The sequence below is a fragment of the Narcine bancroftii genome, chromosome 11, assembly GCF_036971445.1.
Source record: "Narcine bancroftii isolate sNarBan1 chromosome 11, sNarBan1.hap1, whole genome shotgun sequence".
NCBI lineage: Eukaryota > Metazoa > Chordata > Chondrichthyes > Torpediniformes > Narcinidae > Narcine > Narcine bancroftii.
In genome coordinates this window covers 75,626,254-75,650,351 of record NC_091479.1, presented here as the reverse complement: position 1 = coordinate 75,650,351, position 24,098 = coordinate 75,626,254, and the positions used below count along the sequence as shown (strand labels likewise).

Genomic DNA, 24,098 nt, shown 5'->3' with positions numbered 1-24,098 from the left:
ATCCTCGTAGATACATGCCCAGTCACGTATTTTTTGCAGTTCTGTCTGATCTGGAGGAATGAACCTGAATAATTGGCAATTTATCAATTCCAACCAGATATAGGTTGACCAAGTAGTCAGGGCTTAAATTGGAGGTCAATTGGATGGCATGGGCTCTTGGGCCGCAAAGGCCTGTTTCCGTGCTGTATATATGTATTGCCATGCCTAATTGCCTTGAAGATGATGGTAGCTGTAGTCCCTCTGATTAAGGATAGGTTCTGCCAGAATTCCTTTGTAAATGACAACTATTGTAAATTTGGTTACCCGTGTACTTCCTATTTCCCTACGTCTGTTTGAGGGCCCTGACACATTCATGGTCTTCAAGCTGAAATGATAGCCCCATTTCTCTTAACACACGGGCTGTCTAAGCTGCTGAGTGTTTCTGCATCTTCTATCTTAATTTTTAATGTACTGTTAGAAATAGATAAGAACACAATTGATTCATACTAAATATCTCTACTCAAAATTAATGATCAAGCACACAATTTTACTGTAGTTAGTTTGGCAGATAAGCATTTTGCTGAGACAAAGTCTCTGAAGCCTTTACTATAATCTATGAAAATAAACATTACGAGATGGATAACACCATCACATCCAGATTCAGACAATATTATTCATCAAAACAATATAGGAATTTAATATCCAGCTACCCCTGGATATAATCAAACATTTCACCATTGTGCAGTCAAAATAGCCCTATGATAGGTAATCCACAAGAGCATAAACCATCCTGTTCCCATCATAGAACTGTAGAATATTACAACACAGGAAAACAGGCTCCTTGGCCCTTTTAGTCCGTGCTGAACTATTATTCAGCCTCGTCCCATGGACCTGCACCCAGTTGATAGCCCTCCATACCCCTCCCATCCATGTACCTGCCCAAATTCTTCTTAAATGTTAAAACTGAGCCCACGTTCACCACTTCAGCTGCCTGCTCTTTCCATATTCCCACCACCCACTGCCCTTTTCCCCTTTCAGCCTTAACCCTTGTCCTCTGGTTTGTATCTATCTGTGGTGATACAACCACGACACTGGCCGCACTCCTACCAGCCTCCTGCAGGGAGCAACCACTGCACCTGCAAGTAGGCTGGCCCCATTTGGTTGGCTGTCAATCAGCGGCCTATAATATAGACTCAAACCGGCCCCTCCCAGGGTCAGTCAGACACGTGGAGCCAGCAAAGGACAGCCAAATATATGTGGAGCCAGCAAAGAAATTAAGACTGTTGTGTACAGAGTTTAAGCTGATTAAAGCCTCTAGTACAGTCTTCTCATGTTTTGTGTTTGCTTGCTACACCACAGCACATCACAATTTCATCAGCTCAAAATTTTAAAGGACCATGGAGTAGTTCCTCACCATCGAGAGGCAGAATATCGACCCTCAACACCCGGACACCCCAACATACTTTGAGATCTGGAAGCATGTGATTGAGGTGATCATCCAGACACAGGCTGAAGTCATCAGCACGAACCAGAAGAGAGTCATGGTACTTCGCACCAAACTGTGCCCCCGTGCTTTTCCAGGCTTTTGGAGACTGTACAGATTTTGAGCCAGCAATGGCCATCCTGGAGGACATGTACTGGCCCCTGACAAGCATGGTCTATGCCCGGTACCTGCTCAACATCAGGGTACAGCAGCCAGGTGAGACGGCAGACGCTTACCTGGGGGAATTATGGGAGCTAGCACACCCACGCACAATGGAAGCTGGGGTGATTGAAGGGGAGATGGAGCAACTCATCTGAGACGCCTGCGTGCGAGAGTTGCGGTAGAGGTTAATTCGACAGAGACTGTTGGAAAAGAATAATGCCTCCATTACCAGGATCATGGAGGTGGTCCGCTCCCTAGAAGCTGCAGTTCACTACGAAACCAACTTCAAAGCTTGACCCACCCAACCACTGGCCTGGTTGACACTGACAACAGCAGTTGCTAAGGCCCCCCCTTGAGGAAGAGACAATCGCTGCCGCCGATACAGTCCGCCTCTGTAAGTACTGCAGGTCCCGGTGTGGGTTGGACAGGTGCTCCCGAAAGAGCTGCCCAGTGAGGAACTCGCATTGTTCCCAGTGCGGCTAAGGTATGCCCCTCCAGACCTACTGGGAGCGCTGTGGCCCTCCATGACCAACCAAAAGTCCCCTGGACACCGCCACATGCGAGTGCCAGATAGCACCATTACTCTGTCTGCCAACTCCACCCACACTGTCAACGTCACTTCTGGACCGGCCGTCCACCCACACCACTGCAGTGTGGTCACCATGGGTGCTGTCATCTTTCATTGTCTGATTTCCGCCAGATGTCACTTGCGGCCGGGTCGCCCTACCACGCCAACGCCACATGCGTCCCCTAGGCAATGCCATCATGGGCCAGCCAGCCTCCGACCACTCCAACATGCTCGACTCGCCGACTGGATGACATGATCAACATGCACATGTGCAGAACCGTGCACCTGCCGCACCCCATGCTCCAAAGGGCACCCGCTGGCCACTATTCACCACAACCATCAGGGAGCAGTGACTCAGACCCCAAGGTGGTCCTAGCATCCACCACGCTAACTGAGGATATTCCCCATGGTCTTGTGCACTCAATGATGGACATCGCTGTCAACAGAAAGGTTAAAAAATGCCTCTTTGATAGTGGTAGCACTGAGAGCTTTCTGCACCCGAATGTGGTTCATACACTAAAACTAAAGGTCTACCTAGTGAACTTCTCTATAGCCTTCGCGGCCCAGGACTACTACATCACAGTACCCAGGTGCTGCTCAGTGAACTTAACAGTGGGGTGGGGGGAAACGACATATCAAGGGTTCAGGTTGCTGGTCATGTCCAAGCTCTGGGCCCCTGTCATCCTGGGGCTAGACATCCAGTGCCACCTCCACAGCCTCACCCTTGCCTTCAATGGCCCACTCCCCCCATTCACCATCCACAGCACGAAGCCCAGCAATCACCCCCAGTCCATCTGCAGGCTCTCCACCCTATGGGTGCCCCCTCCATCCCTCTTCAACTATGAATCACACCCCTTACGAACGCTTTTTCTCCTTTGCAAGGAAATCGGCGACTGGCATCTCCCTGCAAACATGGATGACATCTCTGGGACCGACCGGTACACATGTAGACCCACAAGTCCAACCCCTTGGTTAAGCAGGTGCTCCTTCTCCATTCAAACCTGAACTACACCTACATCAGGTACCCCAATGGACATGAGGACACAGTCTCGACCAGGGATCTGGCACCAGAAGGGGCCCAACCTTCCCATCCCGGGAACCCCTGGCCCACTCTGGATTCCCCAGGAGCCAAACCCCTTCCTCCGCCTCTCCCGAGGGCCCCACTCGTTGCAGACTCGCCCCACACCTATACCCCCTCACTGCCAGGCACCATCCTGCCAACACTACTGGCCACCCCAGCCACCCCAGAACCAGCCAGCCCTCATGCAGCCCCATCCCTGCCAACCATTGACCAGGAGTTGGCCCTGTGATGGGCTTAGAGGCACAGATGACCGCTGGACCGCCTGAACTTGTAAATACTACCCAGTGCCAAAGGACAACACCCCCCCCCCCACTACCCATTTTAAAGAAGGGGCGAATGTGGTGATAAAACCACAACACTGGTTGCACTCCCACCAGCCCACTGCAGACCACTGTACCTGCAGGTTGGCAACCTGGGAGGCTGACCCCACTTGGCCAGCTGTCAATCACCGACCTGAATATAGAGTTAACCTGGCCCTCCAAAGTCAGTTGGACATGTGGAGCAAGCAAAGGACAGCCAGGCACACACAAGGAACCAGCCAAGATATAAAGACTGTTATGTACAGAGTTAGAGCTGATTAAAGCCTCCTGTTGTACAGCATCCTCATGTTTTGCATTTGCTTGCTGCCCCACAGCTCATCACACTATCGCAGAGTGAATATTTCAGGTCAATGATCATTGGTGAATGTTAGTCAAACTGAGATTCATGTCTTTACTGATACAGCCTGATTAATATACCCACACCTTTAATTTGTGGAAAGGTATCTCATCTGTAAATTAAACAATGAATGATAAAGTAAGGAAACAAGTTCATAATCTGAGCTGGTATAAATTAAAGACTACCAAATGTTGAGACTTCCTTTTGACACCCGTGACAAAGGCACTGGTGCAATGGTGTTGATAGATAAGATGTTATGGTGCTAACTGGAGAGGATTATACCCAGTTTCTTAGATAGTATTTCTCCCTCAAACAACAGATTAACATTGTGTTTTTATTATAACAATTTCATTGTTATCCTTTGTGTTTTTTTATCTCATGAGATGCAACATAAATGCAAGTTTTTAACAGTACATTCCACACAGTGTTGAAGTTTAAGTTCTGAATTTAGAAACCGTAGAATACATCTACAACCTGAGCTTTTGCAGAGGTGCCATGTTATTATTAGTTTAAGAAATCCAGTGAGTTCACTTTTATGTTAATATTAGTTCCTTGTGGCAATAGTGGAGGCACACATCCCTGTGATTTCTTTTTTTAAATTGTGTTCCATCCCACTACGAGCAAGAATGTAAGTGGTAATTTAAAGTGCAACTCACATAGCACCTCTTAAATAAACCATCAGACACACAAAGACAGGATCACAAGAAACAAACTGTCTCCTCTTTATTGGAAACAATGACACATTACACTTTTATTTTGCTTTTTAAGAAATAATTTAAAAACAGTTAGATTGCTTATTTTTCCATTGTGAAGCTTTTCAATCGCCTTTTCACCATCTCAGGGGCAGGAATGAGCAGACTAGGCATTAAAACCACACTGTGATGGTGTTGTCAGTCCATATTCATTCAAATAAAAGAGACAGCTTTTGCTCCAGATAGGTGTTTCCCAATCAATCAAAGGCCTCATGGCTGGTTTCCCTTTTCAACCTTTGGTAGGATAAATTATACACTAGATCACACAAAAAAGGAGCCAATTTCGAAGCTGGGAATCTTAGATTGTCTAATTTACAATGTGCACAATACTATAGGGATTCACCTTTTTTTTTAAAGTACAAATGAATATTTCCATTAAATGTTTTGTAATCCAAGGGGAAGAAATCCAACAGCTGTATACAGACCAGAATCAAACACACTAATTTCAAAGGATCAGTCCACTAATACCATTCCTAAAGTCTACTTATCAACCAAATAATTACTATACATTTCAAATTACAAACGTCCAGCAAGGGAGATGAATAATTTATGAAGCTGAATATGAAGAGTATGGAAGAATAAGAATTTCTATGATACCAGCCCATTTAGGATGGTACATATCATACAATACATCAACTTATCTGTACTTGGCTTTGTGCATTATACAATTTAATCCATGGTTATTTGTAAGGATTTGTAAGCACATGCAAATTTAAATTGATGACTTTATTGACATTGCAAAAAGGCACAAAATAGGTATGGAACAATGTTATAAAAATCAATTTTGTAATTAAAGTTCAGACTCCAGGTATTCTCTGCTGGAATGGAAAACGTCTGCAGATTTATTTCTGCCACAGAAAATAGGATGGGAACAAATGGGATTAAATTTTGTCCTTGAGGTTGCCATGTAGCAAGGCAAAAGTTCAGTCTGTTTGGACAGAGTTGACCAAAGCAGAGTTCAAAGCCCAGGAAGTGACCACCCCCACCCGCCCCCAGAAATGACTTTGATCAGGTCAATTATGTTCCAGCACAGAAACGATTGAAGCCTGAATAGATGCCATTAGAAGATGGATTGTTATAGGTTTACCTTAAGATGACATCAATACTTTTAACACATGGAGATGTGTCAAATATTCATCTCCACTGACCTGAGAATCATAGCATAGCAATCATAGCACTGAGGTGTAATCTATCTACCAAACCACCTCTAATTTTATGTAGAACTGTAGATCTCAACATAATTTTTACTTCCAATAAAGGGCAAGTGTTACAACAGATATTTAATGTCATAATGAACCACTGAATCCCCAAAATAACCTACAGAATAAGAATTAAAAAGGGTATTTATTTTGTAAATTCTCCTTTTCTAAATATTAAGGGATGGCTGGATTTTACAAATCATAGATTCTAGCAACAATGCCTTTTTTGCTCTTAAGTGAATGTCATATCTGCACTTGGATAGGCCAAATTGGATGCAGTCTTTACTTTTGACTCATGTGTTCTTTTCACATTCTATGAACATTTGCTCCCTTTGTATACTTGAATGAGCTAAAATATTAATGTCAACATATTTTTTGAAGCTCTTTCCTGGTTGCTGTCTAACAGGTTAGAAAACTTATCTTCACTGGAGAAAAATTTAAAATCTACCAAAATTCTTAAGAAGACACTCGTGGTATTACACAAAAGACAAATATGAAGAAAATCCTGTTTGTGTGCTCCTGTAGTTTACTTATGACCTTTGCCCAACCATCTATGAATGGGGACCAAGAAGCAAGAGCCACCAGAGTGTGTATTCTGCTCATGTACTGTTAGAATGTGGAAATCTTAGAATGGCTTTACACTGACAGTGAGAGAAACATTTTTTTTTAAATGGGAAAATTAAATAAGCATCTCTTGAGAATGCCATACCTTGTTTAGTAAAGTAAAATAAAATGGCATAGCTCCAGAGATGATATTGTAGAGAATAAGATAGGTTGATCTGTGAAAGAGTGATCAATCTGTTTGAATTTAATTGTCATCTCCTGCTTTTACATATAATTTATACGTCAGAACTCAAAATTCTTCTAAAATCACAAGGCTTTTAATTCTTATTTTAGGAGACCTCACTACTTAAACCTCTACAATATCGAAAGTGTTGAAACAGAAATAGTATCCAGAGAAGAAAAACATACATAATAGACTCAAAACAGGAACAGTCTGTAATTTGTAACAAATCTTATCTGTATAAATTACTTTTATTTGGTAGTGTTCATGTGAAACATCTTGAGCAGTTTGTGTTGTGAATGTATTTTCATAAGGCATTGATATATACATTACACAACCCACTGGCTGCTTGCTATACATTAGAATTTCCCAGCCTTGGACTTAAGGTAGTCCGGTTGCAACAACAAGCAAAAACATAGATATCTAAGAAATTGGTCCACTTCAATTTGCTGAAAGTGAACAGAGGAGTATTTTTGAAACACAACAGTGTCAGAAGAGCCAGATGACTGATATATTGTCATAGTATTAAGGATTTTCAAAATGCTCCATGAAATAAACCACACACACCATAATCGTTTGAATTTGGACGACAAGGGAGTTTCCATTAAACAACTCTGTTAAAATGTTACATCTGACATGAAAAGGCTGAGATTATATTTCTGGAGCTGTTGATTTGCTTTGTGCTTGAACAAGATAAACATGACCAAAGTAGAAGTAGGAAAGACACTTGTCTCATGCTTATGACCTTGCCAACCCTGAGAACTCAAGATTACTCTGGCTGAGTACAGTGTTGGACACAGGTTACAATGTCAGCAAGAATGATAATTTAAACCTTGAACTGAAACTGTTGTGCAGAGGGACGAAGAGAGGTGGATCATGTTCTTTGTTTGTTCTCAGCATATCCAAGCTCACCAAGAGCTCTTGAGCTAGCTGCTCAGTTTTAATGCAGATCAAATGGAGGGAAAGTAAAAACACAATGTTGGAGAAACTCGTCAGGTCAAACAGCACATTTTATAAAGAAAAGATAAAGATACCTAACCAAGGGCTTGAGCCCTTCATCAGGGTATGTGCAAAACGTAGGCAGGCATCTCAATAAAATGGTGGGAAGGGTGAGGGGGAGAGGGGCAAGGGAAGGAGCGCAGACCCACAGGCAGGAGGGAGGGCACACCAGCAAACCGGGGGAGGGGGGGGTTGTGGCTCTGTGCATGGGGAAGGAAGGACGTGGAGAGTGGAGGAAAGGAGACAAGAGGAATGGGGAAGTGAGGGAGAACAGGGAATGGTCCAGCAGAAACTGGAGGTCGAAGTTAATGCCATCGTGTTGGAGGGTGCTGGATTGGAATATTAGATATTGCTCCTCCAATTTACAGGTGTCCTTGGTTTGGCAGTGCACGAGGCCGTGGACTGACACGTCGACACAGGACTGGGATGCAGAATTAAAATGGTTGGCCACTGGAAGATCCATGCCATTGATGCAAACAGAGCAAAGGGGCTCAGCAAATGTGATCAATGATCTCCCAGTCTGTGTCTAGTCTCTCGGGGGTGGAGAAGGCCACAGTGGGAGCACCAGATACAGTAGATCACTCCTGCAGATTCACAGCTATTGCTTCACTTGGAAGGACTTTTTGGGGCCCCAGAGGTTGGTGAGGATGGAGGTGTCTGCGCACAGGCGGCACTTCCTGCGGTCATAGGGGAAGGTACTAAGGGTGAAGGGAGTCACTGAGGGAGCAGTCCCTATGGAAGACAGAGAGGAGAGGAGAAGAGAAGACGTGTCTGGTGGTGGGATCACACTGTAGGTGACAGAAATTCCAAAGGATAATATGTTGGATATGGAGGCTGGTGGGGTGGTAGGTGAGGACAAGGGGAATCCTGTTTTATTGCATCTTGGGGCAGGGGCACCCAGAGCAGATGTGTGGGAAATGAGGAGCTGCGGATAAGGGCTGAGTTGATGATGGTAGAGGAGAAGCCACAATTTTGAAGGAGGACCACCACATCTTGGGAAAAAATGCAATGGAGATGGAGGAATTAAGAGAAAGGAAAAGAATCCTTACATGGAACTGGGTGTGAAGAAGTGGTCGAGGTAGTTGTGAGAGTTGTAGGTTTGTGAAAAATGTCTGTAGAAAATTTGTCTCCTGAGATGGTGACCGAGAGATCAAGAAAGGGGAGAGTGTTGCTGGAGTTGGACCACATGAATATGAGGTCAGGGTGAAAGTTAGCAGCAAAGCAAATAAAGTTGATGAGTTCCTCATAGGTGTATGAGGCAGCACCAATATTGTCAATGTAGTGGAGGAACAGCTGAGCGGCCTTGCCTGTGCAGGCTTACAGCAGTGGATTGCTCCACAAAACCAACAAAAAGGTAGGCAGAGCTGGAACCCTTGCAGGTATCCATGGCTACTCCTTTGACTTGGAGAAAGTGTGATGATTCAAAGTAGAATTTATTGAGGGTGAGAACAAGTTCTACCAGGTGGATGAATGTGGTGGTGGAGGGGAGCTGGTTCAGTCTGTTGTTATGAAAGAAACAAACGACTGAGATCTTCTCTATGGGGGATGGAGGTGTAGAGAATTGAGATGGTCAAGTTCAGGAAATTGAAAATTATTGATGAGATGGAGAGCTTGTGAGGTATCGTGCATGAAGGCAGGGAGGGAATGGACCAGGGGAGTCATGGTAAGATGATACCAGTTCAGTGGGACAGGAACATGTGCAAACATTGGATCTACCTGAATAATTGGGTTTATGTATCTGGGGTTGGAGGTAGAACTGAACAGTGTACTGATGGGAAACAATAAGGTTGGAGGTCTTGGGCAGGAGATGACCAGAGTTGATGAGGTGGAGATTGTACATGAGACAGTGGCTTGATGTTACTTGGAGGGGTGTTATGGTAGAGGTAAGTAGGAGGTGTCTGAGAGCTGTCATAAGGCATTAGCAAGGTAGACCTCAATGTGCCAGACTACAATAGCACAACCCTTGTCAATGGGTTTGATAGTGAGGTTGGGGTTTGTGCAGAGAGAAAGGTGGGCAGAGCGTACAGAGGGGGTGTAATGAGATTAAGATGGGAGTGATGAAGTTGGTGTCTCAGAGGCAATTGGAAATATAAAGATCCAGATCAGGCAGCTTGCCAGGACAAGGTAACCAAAAGTAGGAGGAAGGCTTAAGGCGGGAGAAGAGGTCTTTAGAGGACGATGGAGAATCCTGTTTGTGGAAGAAGTGGATATGGACACAGCGATGATGGAAGAAGAGTTTGGATTTGTGGCGTGCACAGAACTCATTGAGGTGTGGGTGAAAGGGTACAAAGGTGAAGCCTCTACTGAGGACAGAGCATTCTGTCTCTGAGAGTCAAGGTCAGAGGTAAAAACCAAACAGGGGCCAGAGTGGGAGTTTGTGTGGTGGAGGGTGGGGGTTGTCTGAGGGTGGAAGTGGCAGGTAGGGGAGGTCAGAGGGTGGAGGTGGTAGGTAGAGGAGGTCATAGAGTGGAGGTGGTAGGTAAGGGAGGTCAGAAGGTGGAGGTAGAAGAAGAAAGGGATAGCTCAAAGGAGGAGATGGGGTTGAGTAGAGAGAGATGTGAGAGAATAGGGATGGGTAAGGAGTGGTGGGGGGGGGGGGTGGTGGTATGAACCTATGGTATCCAGAAACGGAGATATTCAAGGTGTCAGCCTCGCGGAGACTGAAGTTAGTTTGGGAAAGGGTGAGTGAGGTGCACGGTGGTGTGGATGGAGGGTGGCAGATCACTAAATAAAGTTTTTTACAGAAGCATCCACATCAAAGACAAGAATTTAGATCTTTCCTAAAACTAACCCTGACTCTAAAATAGCTAACAACATGCAAACATCCATTATCTCAAGGATTCTAAAGTCAATCATATCTCATTTTTCACATTCAAGTTTTCATGAGTCCAATGTTATCAAATTCAAGAGTCACAGTGGAAATAATATCTGTGCAGTAATGATATTTTATCTTTAAATGCCTTTTGTGTGCTTTTTAAAAAAACAATATGGAAATGCATTTTCCTCTGGCTTACATTAAAGAGGGAAGTGTGTAGACCATAATGTTTTCCTCATGTGCCAGTAACATTAAGTGATAGAACATTAATACTGCAATTTTTAATCTTTTTGTATAATATATGACAGGGTGAGGGGGGGGGGGGGGAGTTTAAAGCATTTTTATCCTTTGCCACATCCAGCTGCTTTTTCAAAAATATTGAACATTCCAGCTGGATACCATGAAAAATATATCTCACTAATATATTTTGTTGGAAATACAAAAATACACATGAAGTAACTTAACAATAAATATAGATTTTGTGTACAATTTTTAGTTCAATTGAATTCAGCTTGATTTTTACATCACAGCAATATACAGTAATTTGCAATTCTGTTCAGACTTTGAAATTTGTTCAACACCAATTGCTAGCAGTCTACACTAACCAAGGACATCCTTTCAACAATACCTTAACAATGACAGCACCAATAGAGATTTCATCATCATTCACATACGAATCAGAAACAAGGTGTTGCTGAGAGCAATTTTGATTAATTTAGTGAACAAATTGGAATGCAAGGAGAGCTAATCAGTAATTATGGCATTTTCTTAATTATCTGTTCAATGTAGATAACTGCATGTAATCAGCAGAAACGGTTGAGTTTATTAATATTTGCAAATATTTACAAACTGAATGCAACATAATGTATGTTCTTTTCAAAACTGGTGTAACAACATGGATCTTCATTTGCAACAACATGGAATACCCACTTTGCCCAGCTGAAATAGTCCTAAACATTACACTCTACCGATCTGAGGTGTGCTCAAAATTTAGTGGACATGTCAATTAATTGCTGAAAATTTATTTCATAATTAATCTGATTATATTGATGTTGCTAAAGTATACATAAGTGGGCTAACTTTCACCCTGACCTCAGAGATCAGAGATGTAACTAACAAGGACCTAAGCAGGCCTTCTCTAAGGCCCATTTTATTAACGTTTGTTTTAAACAACTTTTTTTAAAATTCTTACTTTAGCCACAAAACAGGTTTCATTCTTACAGACGCCCACAAGTTGATTTTGTCCATTAGTCAGCGAACGCACAAAAATCACGCGATAGGGTAACCAGCTCATCACCAACCGATTGTCATAAATGGCATCAAAAATGCACAAGGCTAAAAGTGGACAGACCGAAGAAACTAATTCTGCTGTTCGTGGGGATGAAAGTATGTAGGTACATTGGACTTCTTGAATTTAATATTACAGGAGCTCATTCACTTATGGAGGGGACTCCATAAGTTTGGCATCTATATCCTAGGGAGAGACTCTATGTAACATATTAATATATAAAGCTAGTAATATTTCAGAAAGTATAATTTGGCAAGTCCTTTTGTGCCAAAAACTGTTTAGTATTTTCAGCAAAATGACATCAAGGTCCAATAACAAATACTTTCACGTTGTTCTTTCATTAAATTTGCCCACTAAATTAAGATATAAGTTTTTCCAAATCTTCCATCAAGATGGCTCCCTTCTGTTAATTGATTGCATTTATTTTTCTGTTAATCTTTAACAGTTGGGTATGATGCATTCCATTGCCTTATGATGGCAGTACTGAGACTATTTTACTCGAGATCTTTTCACATCACAAAAAGATTAACTAGCAGAACAAATATTTTGCATGGCATGAGTGGAAAATAGTCATTACCACTGGTGTGGACACATGATGTTCCCAGGATTTTGTTAATGAAAATGAACAATTAAACATGGTATCACACACACACACACACATAGTGTTTACCATTTGCATATTGCATATTGTTTTATGAACAGGTACAAATCAAAAGAGCATCTACTAATACAGGTAGTTGGTCAACTACTGAAACTAAATTTGAATTTACAAATTAATTAAAATTGAAGAGTAACACAACAGTGCATGAATTATGCCATGAGTGAAATAAGCCAAACAGAAAAAAACTGAAAAAGTATTTTGCCAGCTTCACCTTTGTGAAAACAATAATGTAAATATCTCTGGCAGAAAACCCTGGGTTTCATGAGATTCTGATATACAAGTTAAAGGAATATTCATTTTGAGAGACAAAGAGAATAATCAATACAATTCCCATCATTACTTCTCTAATAACTGTACTGACAATGCCCTTCACATCTTTGTTCATCTGGTCTATTGGTCTGCTTAGACAGAGAACTTCACAAACTATTAATACTGATCCATGGTGATAAAATCATTAATTCTGACATTTCAAAAATTATGGGAGCTCTTGGATACTTTTATCTAACAAGATGTAAAATTTGTCACACTTAAGACATCATACTTACAGATAAATGATCTAAGCCCTTGCACATAATATAGAAAAATGGTTACTGCCTATTTAGTCAGTTATCCTCGAATATAGTGTCCTAGCATTAATAAACTGACTTTTGATCAACAGAAGCACCAAATAATAATACTGTGATCCGGAAACAAAAAAAAAGCTATTCAATAATATTAGTAGCAACCTTTTAAGAAAAACATGACCGATCAAGTAATCTCTGTTTGTTAGCTCCCTATCCCAAATATCAAATAAATACTCTGTTTTATGAAAATACAAATCAAAATGCATCCATTTTTAAGTTAAATAGAAGGACAAATGGATAAATAAAAATGCAGTAGCAACTCTCCATCATCAGAAATGCAAATAGTTAAGAGGAACTGATGTTCACAGTAGCCACAATTGCCACAGACCACCATGATGGCCCACTTTTTTTCCCCCATAGTTACAGTATTGTTTCGGAATGCTAGTCATGTCAAAATACTTTTCTTTAGACAATCACAACATCATTTCCAAATAGTAATAATTTCCCACCAAAGATCATCCAATAAATTAAAAAAAAACAAACATGTAAGTGCACAATATACTGAAACATCGGTTTGGACAATCTTACGAAATAAATGCATTGCCTCATGCTACCAAAATTACTGAAACACACGTCAAAATCAATTCCTGTGTCTCATCTTAGACGCTGAAAGGCCGATATGCATCATTTGCAAATTAATTATATCAGTGTTCTTCTCCTCCCTTTTTCTGATGTCTATGTTTCAGAGGGCAATAAAAACCAAGCAACTATATGTTATTCTCTTTCATAAATGTTAGTTATAGCCTTTACACTTCAAAATAAGAGATGGAGAAGGGGGAAAACAAACAGCAAAGATGTTTTCCAGACAAACACTCAATGCTTCATATTTCATGTTAGTTAACATTCTCTTCTTTGTTCCCACCGTCAATAGGAATTGGGATTCATCAGTGAAGCAACATAGGAGGGCCTTTTGGCTTTTCTGGCAATGCATGAGTGCCAGAGGAATCCTGCTTCTGTTCCAGTGGATAACATCCTTGTGGCATGACTAGGAGTGGGGAGGAGTCTTAGAAAGACATCTGAGAGGGACACATTTTGATCTGGAATGTGGTTGCTCTTCCTGGAGAGCTATATTAGGACTGCAAAGTTAAAAAAAAAGCCGTAAGAAATATATGCACCTGGCAAAGCAAAACAACATTATTGGAAATACAGATATTACACAAACAGGTGAAAGAACTCATTAGTCATTAACTGCAAATTATTTTTACCTTAACATCCTTCATTTCCAATTTTTCCCACTCCTTCCTGAAGATACTTTGTGCAATTTTAACCTAATCTACCTTGCAAGAAGCTGAAAGATATCAGATTCACTGTTCCATTTACTACTTCCTTCAGTGTAAAGAGAAATCAAGCAAGATGTAAAGAAAACCCTCAATCTGATCTCCTTCAATCTCTGTCGACTCATTCGGGGGTTCAGACGATCAGATTCAGAGAGTGGTTATTCTCTAGCACAAAAGCCAGCGTTTGAAAGAATTAGTGCTTTCGCCAGCTATTACAATGAAATGCACTTCACACTAAAGACATGACCTCATAAAATCTATGATCCAGCACTTCTGATATGACAACAGGATTATTGGCCCTGGGCCAATGCCACGCAGTTGAGCAAGATTTAGGACAATTGTAGCAACCCTACCACCATGCTGTGGCCTTCTCAGCTAATACAGCTCATTTAAACATCATGTGCACCAACAAAGCTGTGTAACATCCTGTCTACTGCTAAAAGTAAAATTTCACAATTGATAATCCTTCAATCCCCAAACAGCAATACAAAGTTTTCACTGACAAATGTTAAGTATGACAAAAATTTCAAAAAACAGGCCTTGCAAGTAACATCACACATTCAAATGTCTCCTTATTTTGAAAGTAAAGAAATGTTTCAAGGTAGTTAGTGGGAAAAGGGGGAAATTAATGCAGGGCCATCAACAATCTTTTTAGTAATATGATGAAGGAATAAATCTTTATAAGAGATGAGTTCAAATCTTTAGAAATAAAATAACTGGAAAAATTATAGTTTACCTGTAAATAAATATCAGAATTAATAACCCATTTTAGTGGAAGCCAATGATCGCCATCATGGGAATTGTCCACAGATACAAAAAAAATTATATTTATTTAGTATTTTAACGGTTCTTCATACCATACTTAATAGGAAAGTTGGAAAACAAAAACTTGATGCTAAGCCACATGCAGGTAAACAAAAAGACCAAACAAAAAATTGACCAAAAGCTCAGTCAAAGGAAAGGTTTTAAGAATTATCTTAAAGAGTTTGAGGAAAGAAATTTCAGACCTCAGTACTCTGGCAGTTGAAGATACAGCTACCAATAATAGAACAAAATTATTCAAGCAAATACAAGAGCCTGTAATTGAAAGAATGTGAATATGTCAAAGGTTTGTAAAACTAGAAAACCATGGTGATAGGTGGAGTTTGCATACAAGAATGCGAATTTAAAATTAAATGCTAAACAAAGGAAATGTAAGTTAATAACCACTGAGCGAATGGGTCGTGATGTTAGAATATAGGCTGAAAAGTTTTGTACGACTTCAACTTCCCAGTACATGCCCTGAGGAAAGTCACCTGCAAGTGCAGGTATGAGTCAATTCAAAAGGTAACATAAGTGTGAACGAATGTTTCACCAAAAGATGGGCTCATGGTGGTCAGATTCGGGCAGTGGAATTGGTGTTCTAAGTCACAGCAAGTCATCTGGCACAAATTTTACCTTGGGGATCTCTAAGATTCCAAATTGTTTGGTTCAATTTCATACAGTTACTATGGAGAGTTCTATTATTAGTAGAAGCTATTAATGAAAAGTGGTACTGGAGCACTTGGAAAAATACTGCACAGCAACAATATGGATTTATGAATGGGATACTGTATAATGTTTGACAAATCTGTTAAGAGGTTGTAACTAGCAGAAAAATAAAGCAAAACCAACAGTTGTAATGTATTTAATCTTACTAAAGGGTTTTGATTAGGTGCCATATAAAACAATATGACAGAATGTGGAATACATGGTGATATATTGACATAGATTAAGGATTGATTAATGAGCAGAAATCAAAGAGAACCACTTGTTCACCAATGCTTAGTTTAGGTTCTACTATGATAACTAGGTGAGAACCTCAGCTTTGGTTCCAAATGTGGGTATAACACTTTAATTCTAGGCAAGAGTGCCTGGCTTGATCTCAAGTCAGCAGTTGTCGAGTATGGCACAAAGGAATCCTAGTTTAATTTTAGAGATGGAAATTGATTATGGAATTTTTCTCATTCCGTGTATGAAGGAAGATGGTTGTGGTTTGGAACATTTATTGCTCCAGTCTTTCGTATATTGACTCAGAAGTTAATTAGGTTTAACCATCTTTATCTGATTCATCTATACTCTTCATTCTATCATGGGGTAGAAGAGGGATTGTTTACTAAAGGTACACATCTTCATTCCAAATTCTGCAGATAATCAAGCAGTAGATAATGTTGGTTATGACTGATAATAGTAAATAACATTCATTGCAAAGAGTAAATGTACAATAGAACATCTCTGATGAAAAACATGGCCACTTCTTAAAAGCAGACCTGTGATTGTTTAGAATATTCATATGTCCTGAGTGTATGAAAGGTGCAATCCTTATCACCCCTCCTCCACATTCACTGGCATTATCACTACCATTAACTTCCCGGGCTGAGTGATTGGGTAGGGGTGGGGGGGGGGGGGGTGGGGGCGAGAGCAGAAATTTAAAAAAAACAGCTATTTAAATATAGAGGCTGCTAGGGTAGAATGGTCCGGTGCTCTGTTCTACAAGGTTGAATCAGACTCCTCTCAACCTCTCTACCAATAGTCAGGATAGGTGCAGCTGGAAGAACATGCAAAAAACTGAAAACAAGCCAGCAAAAAGCAATCAGTACTTTATCTGTCAGCTTAGTCTCTTTTTCTCAGAGGCGAACAAGAGCTACAGTTAGTTGAATCTCAATGGAGTTCATCCACCTCCTTACACGGGCAGTGAAGGTTCTCTCCTGGTCACATTTCATGCTGCCTTGGATATATAATCCTCATCCTGTTGTTACTGGTGGATCAAAATCCTGTTAGTAATGCTGGTGGAGGACCTTCACTTAATAGACTGGAGTTGTTCTAGATAAGAAATAAATGCTTAATGTTGTACCTGACAATGATTCCAATATCTTAGAAATAAATGTAAGAACATTTTCACTCAAGGCTGGTGATGCAATACTATGTGGTCCACATGGCATAAGAGAGCTACGGAATTAGTAAATTGTCATGGGTATGCTGCTCTCCTAACCGAGAAGGCTACTTGTGGCTTTGAACTCATGGTGGTGAAGGGGTAAGGTAAAGTGCAGAACATAGTATCTTTCTTAAAAAGCCAATTGCTCAAAGAACATCAACATAAAGGCTCTCGGATCAGTTGCTGAAGTGGAGCTCTTGATTCTTTCATTTAGCGCAGTACCACAATAGCCACATTTATCTCTTTTCCAAAGGTACTAGTCTCTAGGTCCTATGGTGCTACGAATCTCTGGAACCCCAACCACTGTGCTGCAAAACTAAAGGTTTAGCCCCTCAACCATTTCCTCCACAATTAGAGAGATCTCAGAACCAGCAAAGTGATCATTAACTCCAAAATCTCAATCTAAGCAACATCCTTCCCACCCAGTGCTGTCACACCTACACAGCACTGCCAAGCACAAGATACACATCTCCAACATTACACATATTCTTTTGTGTACCTCGGATTTTGAAAGGGTAACATAATAATAAATAAACGTGGTTTCAGTTTTCAGTTCAATCATAAAAATGAGCTGAACTCGTTAGCCAAAACACATAATAGGAAAGCAGCCACCACAATTGTGATTCTAATTTACCTTCAATAATGTGATAATACACAAAATGATAGAATTACTATTTTAAAGAACATTTGCTCATCTTGTTGAGCAAACTTGATAGTTGGCACTTGTAAATACAACAACAAATGTGACCATATTCTTGGTTATTAATTTTAAGGTTGCTAAAAATGCACATTTTATTTTTGATGCAATCTAAGCAAATTGATTAAAAAGTTTGCACAATTTGCAGCTGGTCATTGTTGAACTGCAAACATGGCATAAAGTTACAGCATTCACAGTTACAAAGACAATTTTTGACCCTTTATAGAAATACAGGTCGAGTTCCCCATATCCGAATACCAAAAAGATCCAAAACTGAACATTTTTTAGCACCGACATGTCGTCACAAGTGGGAAAAAAATTCAACACCTGACTTTCCCATGTGGGGCTCTGATGCTCTGTTGGCGCCAGTTTGATTACAACAGTTTTTTTTTAAAAAAGAGATCTTTGCTTCTGGCCGGAAAGATGCCAAACGGCTGGGTCCAAGTCTTCAGCGTCGGCTGCAGTCGGAGTCAGTGGCAGGGCAGCTCCATTCTCAACATAGTCTGCATTGAAGAAGTCGCCTCAGGCTCTTGGGCAGGAGCGGGGACCACAGTCGGGAGCTGGCGGCAGCGGTTGGGAGGTGTCGGGGACCGGTGGCGGAGATCCATTTTTTTTGGGTATTTCACGGGAGTTGGTTATTTTTTTGCTGCTGATGTTTAACCGCTGATACAAGTATTCTGTTGATGCGACTGTGCTGTTCTTGGGCTTTGTTCCAAAAACTGGAAAAAAAACCCCAAAAACCGAACCATGTTCTGGCTCCAAGTGTTTCGGATACGGGGTACTGTACTGTAATAGGCAAACTTGCCAGTCAATTCACAGTCACAGTGTTAAATTAAATGTTTCTGTTGAAAGGTTTAAAAGGACAGATGCAACAAAGAGTGATTGCTGGGTGCATAATGGTGGGAAAGAAGCTGTGGGATTGCACAACTTGACAGGGATTACAAGAGCATTAATTCAATCACTATGGTATATTGCACTGTGACAGAAGTGTAAAGACCTGAAGTTAAACGAAAGCTGTGAGAAATGAAACCTCAAAGGTGAATCTCAACATGCAGTGAGGCAAGAAAAACTTTTGTCAAAATGCAGCAAAAGCAAGATGGGCTACTCTTGTCATGGATTTCATGGAAAATGCATGGGTTTGGATGGGTTCCAGAGGTAATTAAAACTTTACCTTTCATTTTCTGAGTCACGTCCTCTGTCTAGTTGTGAGCAGTGTGGCGATATGGAGATAGCAGACTGCTGACAATCTACAAAAAACTGACAAATTAGACAAATATACAGAGAGATGACACAGCAAAATGGGTTAGTATCTAGAAAAGATAGAACTGAGAGATTTAGTGAGGAGTTTCCATGTTTCCTTTCTGCTGCACAATTTCATTTATTTGTGGACATATTGTTGTCCAGCAGAGATGGTGTGAAACTAGGATTTAGTCCACTAATCCCTGGAAAAGACTGTCGGTGAATTTTGTCCTTTTGAAAAAGAGAGACAAAAATCACTCTCTCCTGTAACAATGTCATTAACACCACAAACTATTGCTGGCTGAGGATGCAATTTGAAATTTTCTTTTAGAAACTCTTATGAACAACTACCGTCTCTGGGGAGCCCTTTAACAGAGCTCTATTGCTGTCTCTCAAGATGTTATACAGAATTAAAGATTGCAAAATTCCTGCATTGGGGCTAGTCATTCGTGCAACCTTGTTATCTTTGCAAGTGGATCCTTCATAACACCTGGGCAACAACATCTCACCAAATAGAAACATTAACAGGTGGCTTGTAAACCTAAACTCCATCTCAAAAATCAGTCATCAATTAAGCAGGAAGTATTGGAAGGCTCCTACTTGAAAAACAGGCTGTAAAGTTTTGCTTGAGATGAGTGATGAGTTACTATGATCCTCTCGGATGTTAGGGCTATTTTTCATTGAATGACATGCCATTTTCTGAATGAACCCAGAGTGTAATTTCTGACCAATGATAATACTCACCAAACAGAGGCTAGCATTTTCAGATTAACAATGGTTAGGCTTTGCATTATTGCTTGCAAAAGGAGAAAGGAACATGATCTTTGAAATAACATCTTGTCAAATCCCAGAGCTTCACAACCCTCTACAAGTCCGTTTTAAATGACTGTCCCCATACCATGTAGCTCAGCCCAACATTCAAGCCACTCGACATCCACACTTTCATGCCCTTTGTGATCTCATACAATTCTTTTAAACTCAAAGAAATTAAATCCAACATCTTTAGCCGCATGTGAGAGGACAATCCCCTCATGTCAGGAATTAACTTGGATGAATCTCTTTTCAATTGCCTCCAGGAGTACTAGTTACTTTCTTAAATAAGGAACCAAAACAGTGCACTTGGGTGGCACAGTTAGTATAGTGGTTGGAACACTAGCGACCTGGGTTCAAACCCAGCAGTGCCTGTAAGGAATTTGTGTGTTTTCTCCATGACCAGTGTTGGGTTTTTCTGGGTGCACCGGTTTCCACCCACTTACCCCTCCCAAAATGTACAGAGTTGGCAGGTTAATTGGGTAGCATGAGTTTCATGGGCCAGAAGAGCTGTATCATTAAAATTAAATGAAATTAAACATGCAACCCCCACATCATGGAGATTTGACCTTGCAAATTACAAATCATAACCTAAAAATTCAATGATTTTATGGAGGAATAATAATTTTTTTTGTTACAGAATTTATGTGAGAACAGTAAATTAGCACAACTTTTTACAACTCACATTTCTTGAACATGCACAAATGACACTGCGTTGACAAGGAAAATTGCAATATGGGACGTTTATGATGAACCCTCCTCCCTCCCCGTAACATGGGGCTCTCCTGAACTCCAGGTGTAGCTTCAACAAAGTACTAAATCTGTAATAATAATTCCCTACTCAATCCTCTAAGACTAACATGGTTTTTTTGCCTTCTAACTTCCATGTCGCATCTGCCTACTTAATTTTTGTTATTCATGCACGTTAATAAATAATTTGTCATTAATTTTATAACACTTTGGATAGGTATGTGGGTGATACAAGATGTCAGATCATCAAGGATTGGGCAATTCCTCAGCAGAAGCTCACAAAAAACAGAATGTACTTGACAGTGGACGACTGAAAGCTGATTACAGTACTAGGTCACATTAGATGGCCAAGAAGCTTCCACAAGACCATTTTAAAATTGAGGAGAAACAGGATACTAGTGCAACAGTAGATAGGAATGGATGTGCATCTAGAAACTTGAAAATTAGGGGTGGAGAGTAAATGCCACCTACCCCAGATTAAACGGGTTACTCTCCAGCTATCAACATCTGGGCACAAAGAAACAAAATGGGCACAAACTGAAAACTTTGGTCACTCCATTTATTTAAAAAAAAATAGGTTCAGATTTCATCAGGTTAATAAATTTAAATTCAATCAGGGTTATGGTTATATGTATCAGTTTAGATTTTAGACCAATTTGACAGTCATGAATATTTAAATAACAAAGGGTTCCTGTGTTTAAATCAATTTTAACCAGAAATGGAGCACGTGACTGCTCTAGATTGTAGGCCTAGATATCGTCAACAATTTGAGTTGGTTGAGGTGTACGATGAGTTCCAATGAATCCTCAATGCATTGCACTAAAAGGGCGTCATTCATAGTCTAGAAAGGACAGGTTATTGAAAGCACTTTTGGCAGTGATTGCTTTAAGGAACTACTGTAGTTTGATCAGCTGTTTCCCATTTTCTCAATGAGAAGTTTATTTTTTCCTCAGTTTAGAGGCTAATGGTTCACTGGCAGATATTCAAAACTAACATTGAGTGCTAAACTTAGTTAATAAGTGAAATATTTATTTAGAACACATTTGTTAGATTTGGATTGCCAAATGTCAAGAGCAAAACAGTTCCTTCACAAGAAACAAAATTCTACTGCATCATTCATGCAAGTCCAATAAAGCTGTCCCATAAGTATATAAATCTCAACATCCATCTAATGGTAACCATTCCAGTAAAAGTGATGACCTATTGAAATAAAGTGCTTCCCAAATCATACTGAAGCAGAAAAGCAAATACTGCAAGTCCCAGTATTATTTTCTCCAAATCTTCCCGTATAGACAGAATCATGTGACAGTATTATTTTCTGGGTGACAAGTTGTGTATTGAGACCCATTTACCTTGCTCTTTGAAATTACATCTCTATTGGCAGGAGCGATTTGTTTTTTTAAAATAAATAAATCTATCCACTAAAAATTATAACACGATTCCTTTTTCACAAGGTAGGAATGTCTTCAGCCACTTCTGACTGGATTTTCTGGCTTGAGCTCAATCAGAAAAAGCAAGGATAATATAAAATTATTTTGTGATAGAAAGACTCCAAATAAAAACCCTAATAGGACTTGTAGCTTTCATCACAACTCGTGTTCCATAATTCATTCTTTTGAAGCAATTTAAGGAAAAAGTCTATGAGATAGATTGAAAAGTTTTTGAGCTGATATTTAGCAATATTCACGTGGAGCAGTCAAAGTCGTGGCCAACGAGTCATTGCAAACAGTACAATGTCTACAAGTTACCCCTGAAAAGATCATGGAAGATGCCTATGCCCTGCGTTACAACATTTCTGGCATGGTGAAAAATCCTGCATCATCAGTCCCAAATTGCTTTATATCACATGCAACATGAGTGGCTGGTGAGACATAGGTTTAGTGCACATCACTGGAGCCTCCAGCATAGGGTAGTAATCTTCCACAGTGAAGATCAATGATGCTGCACAGTTAAAAATCTTTCCTGCTAGATGGCACAAATGGGCAGGTCTGGGTGAAAATCCAGTCAATGAACACAATGGTTTTCCAAGTAAATCAAATGTACAATATAAATCAAAAGAAAACCATACTTGGAATGGTAGTGATGCAACAAAAGTTCTTCCTCTGTAAACAAATAGAATGATCAATTCTTCTTAAAAACGAACATCACTGCCACCAAAAAAAATCTTCCATAAATGTTAGAAAATTTCACGTTCATCATCCAAAAAATTTTTATTGGAAAAATTATCTCAGGCTCTACCAACAACAGTGACCTCAATCTCCTGCACGTTTCTTGGAACCCACAGGTACTTTCTCCCTTCATGTATTCTCCAAATCAAGGCAGCAGCTTATGTTAGAGTTTTTAAACAGGTTCTAGTGGCTGCAAAAACTTTTCGGAAAAGTAGCCACTCTTTAATGCAAGCCAAGTCAATTAGTAAGGCTGGTTTTAATTGTGGAGACTCAGCACAAGTGGAGCAGTGGCAGAGTCAAATTGCACTCCTTAACGGCCAGTTTTATTCATGCTGCGCTCGGCCACCATTTTCTTTCTGGATGCTCTCAGAAGAAGAGGGAGTGGGCATGCTTAATTCAGGAGAGAGATCACTTTATATTCATGTTAAACTCCAACAATAAACATTGGAATGGTCGTGTAATTTTGAGGGACAAAGAGCAACCAAACATTTAGAACCAGAAATTAAAACTAGCCTCCATATTGGAAAGCATTACCTTGGAGATGTAGTGCTCACCTAGTCTGCTAGTAGGAACTTTGCTACCCTGCTCTAGTGTGCAAACCATTGCGCCTTCTGCATTTTTCATTCTAGGGAGAGTCTGGAGAATGGTGGTAAGTGTAAGATTCCTACCTCTGCCCATTTAAGATCATCACAAACTCTTCTAACCTGCATAGTCTGTAATAAAAGAGGTGGTATATTACAACATTGAGCTTCAGAGGAAGTAAAAAGTATTCTTTGTACATGGATTTCCACAAAACACAGACACTGAACAGGCACAATGAAGACAATATTTATCTAACAAGAGGACCAAATGAAGCAATTGCATCAAGTTTGTGGAAGTATCGTATTCAAGTTTTCTTATCATGTTCTTGCATTCAGTCAGTGCATCACATTCAGTAATGAAAAAATATTGTGAACTGAAACACAGCAAAAACTCACTAAAAAAAAAATCAGCCTCATGTAATCTAATGTGATTTACTGAGTTTCATAATTATTTCTTCTGCAGACATTGAAAGAAATAACTGAAATTTATAAGATACTGAGAGGATCTTTCTGACTGTGACAAAAATCTAAAGCAAGGCATTATTTTGTTTTATTTCTGTCTTACCTTTAAA

At 40.2% G+C, this 24,098-nt stretch overlaps 1 protein-coding gene across 3 annotated transcripts in view; it reads right to left on the bottom strand.

The window, feature by feature from the left end:
* Window positions 1-4,623: 4,623 nt before the first annotated feature.
* Window positions 4,624-24,098, bottom strand: part of bicd1a (bicaudal D homolog 1a) — a 178,998-nt gene continuing 159,523 nt past the window's right edge. Inside the window, exons 8-9 of one of the 3 annotated variants that reach the window (XM_069903451.1) lie at window positions 19,150-19,235; window positions 4,624-14,127 (exon numbers count right to left, since the gene is read on the bottom strand). In XM_069903451.1, the coding sequence (XP_069759552.1) occupies window positions 14,037-14,127; window positions 19,150-19,235 (177 nt within the window). In that variant the 3' untranslated portion in view covers window positions 4,624-14,036. The remainder of the gene's footprint in view (window positions 14,128-19,149; window positions 19,236-24,098) is intronic. The other 2 variants (XM_069903452.1, XM_069903453.1) reach the window with 2 other exon arrangements.